The following is a 14,044-nucleotide window of genomic DNA, read 5'->3' as shown; positions in this document are numbered from 1 at the left end:
TTTTTTGTTTTACCAATAAACATAGGAAAGAGAAAGCACACTTGCACTGCTGAGACACACTTAGAAAGCTACACAGAGCCCTGTCATACCTACCTGCCACACCTGCCCATTGTCCAAATGCCACTATCCGAGACCCTCTGTGATCCACCATTTTCTCATAATCAATGAGTCGGATTTCCTGAAGAAAGGGAAAGAAGAAACTGTTGCAACCAGGCAAATTCAGCGAGTAAGTCACACATAAAGAAGTAAAAATTTTATATAATTTTTTCTCTCTTAGAAAATGCATGTTGACTTACTAACCCATTATCAGCAGGTGCACCATCAAATGCTTTGAAAATGCTTGGTCACAAACCAGATGTAATCAGAGCTAAAGGAATGAACTGAGTGTTAAATATCCTTTGAAGTAAGGAAAGGAAATAATGGAGGGCAAAGGTTTCCTTTAAGTCATCACGTTCCCAACCCGCCCAAGACCATTTGAAATACACCTATGTCCCTACTTATCGTCAGTCTTCTGGTTCCAAAGAAAATACATCCTTCCTAAGATGAATCCCTGTGTGTGAGCAAATCCTGGTTCATTCCGAGTCCTTCCCAGTCAATCTTCTTGAACTATTACCTCTTTCTTGCATATATATTCTTCCTATACATTGCTCCTCAGTCATTTTTAAATATCCCTTTTTACCTAAAAAATAGTAACAAAAAGTCCAACATCCTCTTTCCCTCTCTCTCCTCTCCATTTTATTCCCTCTTTATCTCCCTTCTCTTTCCATCTTTACATTTCTTTTCTTCATCTTTGGCAAACACAAATTCTTTCTCTTTATTCAAAGACCTTCCCTCTCTCAGGAAAGCCCCATTAATGTATTCTTAAAAGCTATGTTATAATTATATAATACTTTTATCTCTTCAAAGATAATAGGAGTTAGGGGCCTGGGGTACACTGCTAAGTAGAACACAGAGTACTTACTTAGCATGTGCAAGGTCATGGGTTGTAACCCCAGTACTGGGAGAAAAATTGCACAATTTAAAATCAAGTTTATAAATGTAATGATATGTAATGTATATTCAACTCTGAATGACTTGTTAGCGTGCTGCCCAAAAGCCATCCTGCTGGGTCTGTTTTTATTAATTTTTTTGATGAGGACCAAAGGTACATATAGCAAAATGTCCATAAAAGAGTTTATTTGCTTTAAAGTGGTTTTGAAATTAACAGGAACGTATCCTATCACCCCATATAAAATCCATTTCCTCCATTATTTGTATTGTTGGTAAACACAACCCTCTGCTCCATTCTCAGATTCTATATCAAATGTTCTGTCATCCTTACAGGCCATAGGCCTTGGCTGAGATCTGTATCTCCACTCACTCCCACACTCATCCAACCTCCCAACTATATACACCGCCGGGTCTCTGATAGTGCTGGTCAGGAGAAGCTGCTCTCCTAGGCTACAGACTCATTTCCAACATACTATCAACTTCTCTGACAACTGTTAAAATGTAGATATCCAACAAGCTAAACCCCTATGCTACCAACATGGTCTCCTAGCTTGCTCTCCTCATATACAACATAGCCAGCGTGGGAGGCCAGCTCCCACCTTTTACAGGGTTCCTATGAGGAGAAGAGAGGTATACGGAATTTATAGATAGAAATATAGCAGAGATGAGACAGACAGAAACACAGGATAGCTTCGGGAGGACCTGGTTCAAAATCCACCAGCCCCTTCTGGCTCTTCAAAAGGGCTTTTTATAACAATGCCAAGGGGTGGAGCAAAAGACACACACACACACACCCTGCCTTGCTAGATTAAAGCATACTACACAGCCAAGTGTGGACCTTTCCAAATACCTGGTAACCACACACATGGTCAAGTCATCCCCTTATGCAGCCCTGCTAGATAAAGCAAGCTCAGATCTCACTAGAAAACCTCTGTGGGCTCCCACAAACCATCCTAGCTTGCTTTCCTCATATACCACATCCTAGCTTGCTTTCCTCATATACAACATGGTTATCCTAGCTTGCTTTCCTCATATACAACATGGCCATCCTAGCTTGCTTTCCTTATATACAACATGGCCATCCTAGCTTGCTTTCCTCATATACAACATGGCCATCCTAGCTTGCTTTCCTCATATACAACATGGTCATCCTAGCTTGCTTTCCTTATATACAACATGGCCATCCTAGCTTGCTTTCCTCATATACAACATCCTAGCTTGCTTTCCTCATATGCAACATGGCCATCCTGGCTTGCCCTCTTCATATACAATTTGGGCATCCCAGCTTGCTGTCCTCATATAAACACTCTCAATCTATAGTGGCTATTCTCAGTTGCTCAAGCCCATGCTCTAATCACTGCTGACTTCTTTCCTCAAATCCCACCTTCCTTTAATCAGGGAATTTTGTAGGACTCACCTCTACAATGCAATTAGGGTTCCCCAAACATCAGAGCATCTACTCTACCACCCAGGAGCCAGCCACCCTCATCTATTGCCTATAGTCTGACTGCCCCTAGACTAAGTCATCTGATTAGTGTTGCTTTCCTCCTCCCAACTCCAACCATTATCCACATAATAGGAAGACTAAACACACTAGCACATGACCCACTCTACCCACCCACTCACAAAGACCCTTGGTTCCTTTTCTTTACGTGCTTGTCTGCTTGGAAGACTCATCACCATCAGACATGGCTCAGTCCTTTGTTTCCTTTAAATATCTTCCCAAATGCCACCTTTGGGATGAGGCCTTATCAACAGTTGCGCTACCCCCTTTTGGTGTCCATGTCCCCTTCTCCTTCAGGACCATATCTCTTCTACCAAGTATTTCCTGGTGACATAGGCTGCCTTCTTTGCTTATCTCTATCTCCTCCCACTGAATGTGGCACCACAAACACAAGGGTAATGGCTATTTTGCATTTTCATGCTGGTGAGTTGTTTCAGACACATTGTAGGCACTCAAAACTGTTTTCATTCAGTGGACAGTCCCATTTTAAGGAGCTACTAATGTTTTCACAGTATTTAAACCTCAAAATATACTTCCTCTCTTATGACTAGTAATGAATATAAAAGCATTTCTTGTCCTGTTCTTGTGCCATAGAGCTGTATAACCTCAGTTAAGCTACTGTACCTCTCTGAGTTCCATGTGAAAAACAAGATGTTAGTCTGCATGATCTCTGATGCTCTCTCCAGCTCTGGAATTCTACATGGTGGTATTTACACACTTAACCTTATAAATTAGTAATGGCTTGTGGGGGGGGGCAAACTTTTATGCTTCCATTTCAGAATATGTAAGATAATGAGATACATTGTTTTATGTGTACTCCAAACCTGTACAACCAAGGACAACTCTTCATTGGGCACCCTGCCATAGACCACATCTCCTACTGAAGTGAGTGACAGACACTCACTTTACTGTTCATGAATACTGGTCACAATTACCTGTTTCAGGATCTCATCCAACAAACTCATATTGGCTTCCTGGGCCTTTATTGTATGGGAAAAGAAGGCATAAGTCTTCTTGGACATCAGTTTTTCCTCTGGAGGCCTTTTTACTCCCAAAATTAGACAAGCTTCTGTGATGTCCTCCTGAAGAATGCCGCCAGCCCTGGCATACTCCTGGGGATCAAATTTGGACCAAAGGTTACTCTTGCAGATTGTCGTGGTCATGACTTTCTCTGATGACAAGTACAAAGGTACAACAACCTTCAGAAGGATAGAGTTTGGTGAAGGATGGGGTTTAGTACAAATAACAATGTAGCTTCCTCAAAAAAAGATATTATCCATCTTGCTTGGCTTTTATAGGAAAACATTTGGAAAATCCACTGTTCACTCATATTTAAGAGCAGATTATACTTTGATCACAAATGGAGACAGGAGGGGCAGATGTTCAAGGTCATCATTGTCGATCTAGTAAGTTCTGGGTTAGTCTGAACTACAGGAGACCCCTGCACAAGGAAAAGAAAAACTGTATGTGTATTATGTACGAATAGCATACAGTAATGACAAAGGTGGAGATACATTTCCACACTGGAGAGATCATCTGGGAACCACCTTGACCAATGATCACATATTGCTGATGGTGGGGCATCTTGGTATCTTGACTCTTTGATTTGGTTCTTTGGAAAGATGATATGTGACTGACATTTATGCCCCAAATGTCTAGCCTAAATCTAATCCTAAGGATATATTCGGACTAGTTCTATTCAAAAGCAGAACATGCAACAGGTCAGCTTCCTAGACTCTTCAAAAAGGAATCAATGTCATTAGAATAAAATCAGGAAAGGAGGAGATGCCCCAGATCACAACTAAAGATACAGAACAATAGCCTGTAGGAAGCTTAGGTAAGCCTCAATTGAGCCAGTGGGGAATTTGAACACAGATCATACGAGAAGCAGGGCAGGCTGCATAATAGCTGCCATCCCAGCACTTGGGAAGTAGAGGAACAAGGGTCAGAAATTCAAGATCATTCACGGCTACACAGAAAATTAAAAGATAATCTTGGCTACATGAGGACTGGTCTAAAACAAAAGAAAGCAAAAAAGCACTGATTGTGTTCTTGTGTGAAAATAATGCAGTGGTTCTGTAAGAAAGCACTGTCTAGGAGATGCCCAGAAAAGCATTAAATGCTAATGTGTTAGAATGTCTGGAATCTACTTTCAAATGATCCAGGAAAGGTAAAGTACATACGTATTCCTAAAACTGGAATGAGAATATAACTTCTGGTATGATAATTTCAGAAAGTAAACAGAGAGATGGATGTAAAGGGCTATCAACATGACTGCTGAGGTACAACCTCATGAAGAATAAGCTGTGCCTGAAGGAGAGCGTTCCTGGGTGCAAGAACGGCGACTTGGTCTTTGCCATTCTAGTCCCAGAAGAGGGGCTGTGCCTGAAGGAGAGAATGACTGAGAGACTCGGAAAATTCTGAAAGCAGACCCTTAAACTGTCAGGGGGAAAACACGTGGAATTGAGTGAAAAAAAAAAATACTTTTAGGAAAGTAATGGAATTAAAGTGAAAGGAGGACATTTAGTTTCCTTTCAGATGCTTCTGGATTACCACTGTTGTGTCCACAGGCATTTCTAAAGTTGAAAGTAGTTACCTTGTCGTGAATGGCCCGGCGATTGGAAGGCTGTATCAAGACCTTGTATCCCAGTTTGGTGATGCCCTTGATGTGCTTGGGAGCCAGAGGTGCCCTGCGCTCCCAGGCATTCACATCCTCTCTCCGGAGTGCCATCACTGGCTTTTGGTGGAGACCTCTGGAGAGGCAGGCTCTCAGCCTGGCCAGTCTTGGCCTCTGCGCTCGCAGCATCTTCAAGTCTGGTAGCTGTAAAGGCAAATTTCAACAGCAACCCAGAATAGAGCGGAGGGCTCACAGATGAGTTCTGGTCTCCTTAGAAATCTGTTGCAAAAGAGAACCAACCCTTGGTAGACATGGGCAGGACAAATCTCTGGCAGTAAATGTGCCTTTAACAAACCAAACTAAAGTCTCCAAAGATTGGTTAATGTAACTTCTTAAATGTTTTATTAAACATGTTTTTAGGACAAAAGTTTAAACATGTTAGTTGAGTATAGAAAGAGAAAGAGATAACAGATATCAGTTTTTACAAACTGGTCCCTAGTTTGATGTTATAAATTGAAATTCCTATAACGGTATACAAGCATCTTCAATGCTCCTCCTGATATTTCTCCCAAGTTTACTGAATAGGAGTCACTCAGTGTGCTCTGCCCCCTAGTGGCCGAAAGTGAGTTTTTTGTTTTGTTTTGTTTTTTGTTTTTAATGTCCACAATAAGATGTACAGAAATAAAAAGGAAGCATGTGTAAACCTTGATACCACACGATAGCGGAGTTTGGTGGCATGTGCCTGTAATCCCAGTATTCAGGAGGCTGAAGCAAGAGGGTTGTCATGGGTTCAAAGTGAGTCAGGGCTACACAGCTACACCCTGTCTCAAAAATGGGAAACAAAACAAAACACTTCGTGATAATTTTTCTAGGCTGAATTTAACAAAAATACTGTTCCCCCAACTACTGTAAGTTAAAACCAGCCACTCAATGGCATGGATTCCTTCACCACAGACTCCAGCTTCCCTCTCACAGATCAGTAAGGCTTCCTTCTTCCCATATTCAGCCCTCTACCCTGCTGGTCTCAAGCAGTTCTCTTGCTGCTAGTCAAGTATGCACAATTCCACTCACTTAGTCAGAACAAACATATTTACAAAACAAATATTCTGTTCCCCATACAAATAAGTTTTATATAGGCTTTTCCATGCAAATATCTGGGTCTAAAAGTATTTACTTTATCCTTTTCAAATGTTTGTATACACCTTGAAACCAAATATTACTGATAATTTTAATTCAGATGCTATTGTTTTCCTATGCAAGGTTGACAGCAAATTATAGGGGTTATATATTCTCAAAAAAATAATAATAATCCTATCCATGACTTCATAGTTCTAGAAATTCCTTCCTCATTACAGACAGCACATAGTAAGCCTTTTTATGTGATGAAGGAACACATTTCAGTCACTTGGGAATTCAAGCTCTAAGGAATAACTTTCTCACAGATGGCAACAGAGACCAAACACTCACAAGCACTTGCTCTCTATAAATGTAGAGAGCACTTCACAACAGAACCAGAGGAGAAAGCAAGGAAGACATCCAGGAAGAGTCAGCTGGACACAGCAGAAACCATGCCAGGTACCAGAAACACAGCAGGGTACCAGTCCAGCCTTTGGCAGAGATGAACTGCATGATGACAACAAGAGGTAGAAACTGGTGAGGTAGGTAGGGTCCCCCAAGGATCAGTACTAAGAATGTTCTTGCTGAAGACCAAAACTTCCAGAAGAGACTCTTTACAGGATGAGAGGAATTGAGACAAGTTGCTGAATTATCTGTGGGTAAGCCAGCTGGATTGACCAGCCCCTCCCCTTCCCCATCGCTCACCCAGGTCTCTGCCAAGTCCTGTAAAAGCTCCCTCTGTAGCAGCTAGAGTAGTTTGCTATTCCCTGGGCCTGTTCTTGCTGTACAGAAACAGAGCCCTCTCCATCACTCTTAAGCTCCCACCTGTGGTGAACTATAATGAACCTTCTGTCTAAAACTCGTCTTCCATGGTACGCATTTCATTCTCTGAATTCAAAACACAAGCTGAATGTCAATGACTCAGGGCAGCTTTCATGGCCAATAAGTTTTGTGGGACCCTATCTCCACATGCTAAACTCACCAAGAGCCAAGAAAGGCACAGTGGAACAACATTTCACATATCATACAGGTGAACACACCAGTGCTTAATATTTCAGTGAAGTATTACTAACACTACATGCATTTTTTGCTTATTTATATAATTTGGATACTCAAAAAACTACATTAAATTTAAGCCCAAGTCTATAACATCTACTGTCCCCCAATCAAAGGACCACATACAATATCTCATGAACCTGACCTGAACGTCTTTGTTCCTAAATACCAACTCCAAAGACAGTGTTTCCTTTGAACACGAACACACACACACACACACACACACACACACACACACACACACTGCACTTCCTGAATTCACAGGTGACCATATTATGAGTTTCCCTTTGTGGCCCTAAATGAAGGCACGTGCATACATTCCCATTAGTTAGTGTCCCTTCTTCCAAGGCCCAGCTCAAGTGTGGTGATTAACCAAAGTCGCCTTCCCAAATTCAGTGGCATCCTCTCCTTTTCCGGGGTGGGTGTGGGCTTGGAGACAGCAGGGGACACACATATGCAAAGCCATACAGTCTAAGGGAAGTAGGAGACACAGTCATCAGAAACTAGGCTCCTCTTAAGGAAGCTACACGCACTTTTCGTAAGGAATTCTAAAATTATTAGATCCCTGTAATTCACATTTTAAAACAAAATAAGTTACCATTGATTAAAAACTATAAACCTAGCACTATGCTGCACCCTTCACAGATACTAACTCATTTCTTTCTTGCAAAAAACCTAACGTAGATAGTATTATTGTTCCTTCCTCGAAGACGAACAATAGGACACTGGAGTCTGCCTGGGTGGTTCACTTTTGAGCAGAAGCAGAATTCCTAGGATGAAGCTTAAAGCCTGTGCTTTTCTCTGATTTGCCAGAGGCCAGGGATTGTACTAGACAAGGAGGTTTGACACACTGCTACTCTCACCAGCTCTGACTTCAAAAAAAAAGAAATCCGGCATCCAACTTTAGTCAATTATCAATGCTCACCTCTTGACCTCTATTCCTCTGTCGACTGAAAGTCTTTCCTGAGTCCCTGCCAAGGTAAATTCTAGACCTCTGGTTGTTTGGGGAACAAAAGGGGCTGAGACTATAGGAGCTATTACCGGTCACTTGTAAATTGGTAAACTTTGAAATCTGGTCTCAGCACAGAGCTTCCCAGTCACCTAAGGTCATCAAGAACTAGGAAATGGACTGAGGATGGAGCTCAAAGGAAGAGCATGTGCCTAGCTTGAAAGCAGGTTCCACCCCCAGCCCCAGGAAAAGGAGGGGAGTTAACATCAGTGGGGACTTCACAACTGTGCTGGCAGGAGGAGGCATTTCCCAGCAACGACTGGGAGAGTTGCTCTGTATTGCTCTGGTCCAGGATGTCATGCTTTCTGTAAAAATATTAGGAAGCAAATGCCATGTTTATTTCCAGACAAGGTGGAATGATTCTGGCTTACCCATTGACTCTAGTGAAATCAGCTGACACTACTGAGTGCTGATAAGAGGAGGCAGCGTAAGGAAGCTGTGAAGGGAACAGGAGAGGAAAGAGCTGGGGAGACACAAAGAAGAGGAAGAAAAGAGAAAGGGGGTGTCACATAATCAAGGGGTAAGGGAAGACCTTTACCCTGAAAAGTCTAATCTTTTTCTCTCCAACACATTGAAGGTCAACATTTCAGGTACAAAAATATAAGTTTAAAAGCATTCTTCTCTGTGCCTTTGTGGGGGTAAAAAAAAAAAAAAAAGGATAGCTCTATGTTATATTCCTGCTCACATAGGATTCATTGGGAACTTAAAGTGCCTCTAACCATCACCAGAGTATCACGGAGACACACTGCTAGCAACAGAACACTCCATAGCAATGACACTTGCTTTGTAACAGCATCTCCAGTGGCTCTTTTTCAGGTTTTCACATTTGCATAGCAAGTAATTTACCAAACGAGCCATCTCTCCAGGCCTTTCACAGATCTTTTCATTCTTCTAGCAAATATCAAAAATTCCTCTAAGCCCCTCCAACCTTTTGTGTAACAACTATTCATGACGAAACACTTTTTAGACTTAGGAATCACTAGACCAGCAGTTGTCAACCTGTGAGTCATGGCCTCTTTGGGGTCACATATCAGACATCCTCCATATCAGATATTTACATCACAATTCATAAAAGTAGCAAAATAGCAGTTATGAAGTAGCAATGAAAATAATTTTATGGTTGTGACCACCACATGAGGAACTGTATTAAAGGGTTGCAATGTTAGGATGGTTGAGAACCACGGCACAAGGCCAGCGTAAAATCACAAAACACAAAGACCTAAGCAGGGTTTCCCTGAACTTCTACCACTTCCACCAGGACACGAATATGATTAGAAATGTACATTCATATTGAAGAAATTAAGACCGAATGTTCCATCTCTCGACTCTATACTCAGGCATGTCTTAGGGACCATTTGTTTGAAATCTTTACAACAATCCTACTCCCCATACTCCAGTTACTGGAACTACTCAATCACATGGAGAGGTTTTCCAATGCCAAGTTATTTGCAGCAATCAGATATACATCTGGATTAAATATTAAGAGACTAGGAAAGGGTTAGCATAGACCCCAGATGAAGAAATAACGTAACATTATAAGAAATGCAAATTGTTTATATTTGTCTTTTTAGTTCATTTAAAAAATTGCAGACATATTTTAAAATATACTTGGTACTTTTTTAAAGATTTATTTGTGTGGGTGTGCATATGCATGTGCTTGTGTTAGGGTTGTTAGTATAGCCACTGAATCCAGAAGAGGACATCCAAGTCCTTGGAGTGCAGTTCCAGGTATTCATGGACTGCATGACATGGGAGCTAGATACAGAACTTCAGTTCTCTGCAAAAACAGCCAAGTGTTTTTAATCTCTGGGCATTTCCCCAGGCACATACATTAGTATTTTAAAACAAAATACATACTGGTATATTTCCATATACCATATCTTCCTAGTATATGTAAAGTAACATAGTGACTCCATACCTATGCTTCTTACCATTTCCCAGACCATAGTGTTCCTGGGAATTTCAAGAGTTCCAGTGCCAACAGAGAATCTAACAATGGCTTAGTTCTAACTAAGCCAAATCCCTCCCAACTCCAAGGCTTGTTGGAACCAAGCCTGGAATTGCAAAGGCACCGGCCCCAGATTTTTACTTCCTCTTCCCCAGTACATTTCTCGAATGCTTCCATGTTGAATCTATTATAAAAGTGCTAGCCAAATGGTTAAAGAACACAAAATAAAAATAAAAAAGTAAAATTTAAAATCGTCTGGACTGTGACGGTTAATCTTCATTGTCAACTCGACTAGATTTAGAATGCCCTGGGAGATGCACCTCTGTGTGTCTGTGAGGCATCTCCAGAGAGGTTTAATGGAGGAGGGCAGACCCTTCCTGAATGCGAGTGGTGCCATCCCACAGGCTGGGATCCTGGGCTGAGTAAAAGGAAAGAGGGGCAGCCTGAGCACCAGTGTTCATCTCTTTCTACGTCTTGACTCTGGACCACATGAGATCAGCAACCTCACACTCACACTCTCATGTCTTCCCTTGGTCATGGACTTCATCCCTTCTTATAAGGTGAGCCAAGAAAAATCTCTTTCCCTTCAAATTGCTTCTATCGGGCATTTTTGTTTTTTGGCACAGCAACAAAAATGACTACAGGGAGACTTTGAAGTCTCTTCCGGTTAATTTATCTGGTCTTGGAATATTCATATTCTCTCGACCCCTCAGCTGCTGTCATGCAGTGACAGAAAAACCTGATTCTTGAAGCCAGGTGTGGTAGTGCAGGCCTTTAATCCCAGCACTTGGGAGGCAGAGGCAGGTGGATTTCTGTGAGATGGAGTTTAGCCTGGTCTACAGAGTGAGTTCCAGGACAGCCAGAGCTACATAGTGAGGCCCTGTCTCAAAAACAAAACAAACAAACAAAAACCTGACTCTCTTAGCTCACAGACTGAGATTCAGTGAAATGGAAAACAAAGTTCTGAACTGCAGTGCAATCCAAAATGGTTATCTGCTGCATTCATGTTTCCTCGCTAAACTGGGTACTCCAGGGTAGGAAATATGATTTATTCCCTTCTGTATTCCAGGTGACTGACACATCAAAAAACCTCAAACATTTTTTTAAAAAAGAATAAATTTATTTCACAATTAGATAACTCTAATACTAATGTACTATGTATTTTGAAAAACTTAAAGAGAATTTGACAGTATTCTTAGTAAAGAAATCGCAAATGTTTGAGACGATGACATATTTATCCTGATTCAAATAGTACATGATATATGCATGTTATCAAAACATGCAAATATATATATATATATATATATATATATATATATATATATATATAAAATTTTTGTGAGCCAGGTAAACATTTTAAATTATTTATCTTAAAATAAATGAGAAATTTTAAGAACACATCACAAAAACCTATGCAATTGAGCATGCATGATAGATAAATAAGAACTAGATGGTCAATGCATCTTCCCCACCCAAGAACAGACAGACAGACAGACAGACAGACAGACACACACACACACACACACACACACGGGGGGGGGGGATTAAATAAGGTTTAAACATAATTTTTTAAAAAGAAAAGAAAAAGTCCCTTTAGCAATATTATTCTGATTCCACTAAACTCAGTAGAGAGTGGGCAATGTGGACTACAGACATATTGGAGTTTTAGAATATAAGTCAGCCTGTCCACATCCAGCTGAAGTGCGCTACACAGAAAAACAAACCACTAAGGCAACAGAGAGGAAGGCTGGACACCCACCTAAGCCTCCAACAGTGTGTCATTAACCACCCTAACCAGAAGCCTACGTTTCCAGCAGGAGACAGATGCCAAGGAGTTCAGGCTCACCTCCTTGAAATGGTCCCAGCATCTGAATCTACTCTATGAACCTGATTCACACCTTACCAGTCTGTGAATCATCTACAAAATCCAACTAACCCTCAAGGCTGTTGTGAACCTTCACTAGCAACCTGAGCCGGTCTCATATGCTCTAAACGACGAATGTGAAGACAGGAAAATGGTCCAAGCCTGCTGATTCCTCCAATGTGAGCATAACCACACCCCTAGTAGAAGACACTACTTGCCCTTGCTGTTTGCCATACTGTGGTAAATTGTGCTTCTCAGAAATAAAGAAAGAAAAAAATAGAACCCAAACTGAAAGAGCCTGTCTTGAATGCCACTCTTTAGACACGGGTGAACATGTAAAATTCATTACCATTTTAACTCTATTTCAACAAGTTTAAGACAGGTTTTCACATTTTTAGCGTCTCTAAAATACAGATGCATCTTAAATTGAAGACACCTTAGATTCAATGAATACAGTAATTGTGATAAGAAATATGATTTTCTTGAACATTGGGGAAATACCTCCAATAATCAAACTCAATCTTTGTCTTCCTAAGGCACTGCAGAATAACAACCAGGTTACACAGCCAACAAGTTTATGTAGCCTTAGGTCCACTGACCTTCATGGCAGGGAGGAGTGGAGTGGCAAAATACACACACACACGCGCGCACACACACACACACACACACACACGCACACACACACACACACACACCATGCCATCTGTGTTTTGTACAAAGAGTTGGAAGGACTCCGTGTACATCACTGACCATTCAGTGCGGTGTACAGAGCCTCATAATGCTGGTCCCAGCTACATATTGCTCACATTCTCACAATTCATGACCCATAATATCCAAGAAATCTCTATTGATTTAGGAACGAATTCACTTATTCGTCATCATCATCATTTCTCTCTCTCTCTCTCTCTCTCTCTCTCTCTCTCTCTCTCTCTCTCTCTCTCTCTCTCTCTCTCTCTCTCTCTCTCTCCTCCCCCTCCTCCTCCCCCTCTGCCCCGCCTCCCTTCTACCAGGCAGAGTCCTTAACAAAGCGTGTCCAAAGAGCCATCTCCTTCAGCATTGGCCTGGCCTGCCCAGCTGCCCAAGGTATCGAGAGTTTTAGAGACCAGAAACCCAACTTGCCCAACTTTCTCTCTCATGCTTATGACAATTAGAGTACAGACTGACTCAGCTAGGTCTCTAGCTCAGAGTGACCAGCCCTAAACCTGCAGCTAGGCGTGGGAAGTTCGGTGTCACAGTTCCGCTGAGCCAAGGGTGGGGGCGGGGGATTCAGGGAGAATCTTGCTCCCCCCATCAGCCACGGCCGGCAAAGAAACTTTCAGTCCAAGAACAAGTAAGTTATCCCCTCTGCAAACCGTAATTCCAACATCAACCCATATTCCCCGAGCAACGGCGCCACAACCACCAGCGCCCATCCCCGGCAAAGTGCATCGCCCCCCTCCCCCTTCCTATGCAGAAGCCGAGGAGCTCAACCCACCGCCCTTCCTCCCTTCAGGAAGGTCGGGCGGGAGGCCTAAAGCTTGTCCCCCTCCCTAGCTCATTCACAGTGGGGCCCAAGCGTCGCCCTGCGGTTCCCGGACTGAGGCCGACCTCCGGACGGGCCAACAGCTGGAGTCCCGCGGTTGAGCTGGGAGCTCCAAGTGCATCCTGCAGACTCGGATCGCGCCTGCATCCGCGCCGCCCTCCCGGCTCCCTTCTCACCTTGTGGGTTCTGAACAGTCCCGCGCAGCCCAGAGATCCTGAGTCTGGATCCTAAGGTCTCTAATTTCCCTGCCCCCCCCTCCAAAAAAAATTTTTTTTTAATTGGCTTGGGGGGCGGGGGGCGAGGGGGAGGTGTTTGCTCAACTTTTAAGTACGTCACAAGTCTTCCCTCCTGCAGCCAATCAGCGGCAGCCTCGAAGGAACAACCTTCTCTTCCGCCAATCCGCGGCGCTGCCAGGTAC

The 14,044-nt window shown here is 42.5% G+C and overlaps 1 protein-coding gene across 2 annotated transcripts in view; it reads right to left on the bottom strand.

Moving 5' to 3' along the window:
* Aass (aminoadipate-semialdehyde synthase) overlaps positions 1-13,933 on the bottom strand; it is a 55,220-nt gene extending 41,287 nt beyond the window's left edge. The window contains exons 1-4 of one of the 2 annotated variants that reach the window (XM_028872999.2): positions 13,803-13,933; positions 5,091-5,390; positions 3,430-3,606; positions 94-178 (exon numbers count right to left, since the gene is read on the bottom strand). In XM_028872999.2, the coding sequence (XP_028728832.1) occupies positions 94-178; positions 3,430-3,606; positions 5,091-5,300 (472 nt within the window). In that variant the 5' untranslated portion in view covers positions 5,301-5,390; positions 13,803-13,933. The remainder of the gene's footprint in view (positions 1-93; positions 179-3,429; positions 3,607-5,090; positions 5,391-13,802) is intronic. The other variant, XM_028872998.2, reaches the window with a different exon arrangement.
* Between the last annotated feature and the right edge of the window lie 111 nt (positions 13,934-14,044).

The sequence above is a fragment of the Peromyscus leucopus genome, chromosome 3 (genome assembly GCF_004664715.2).
Source record: "Peromyscus leucopus breed LL Stock chromosome 3, UCI_PerLeu_2.1, whole genome shotgun sequence".
Taxonomy (NCBI): domain Eukaryota; kingdom Metazoa; phylum Chordata; class Mammalia; order Rodentia; family Cricetidae; genus Peromyscus; species Peromyscus leucopus.
This window is presented reverse-complemented; position numbering and strand designations above follow the sequence as displayed.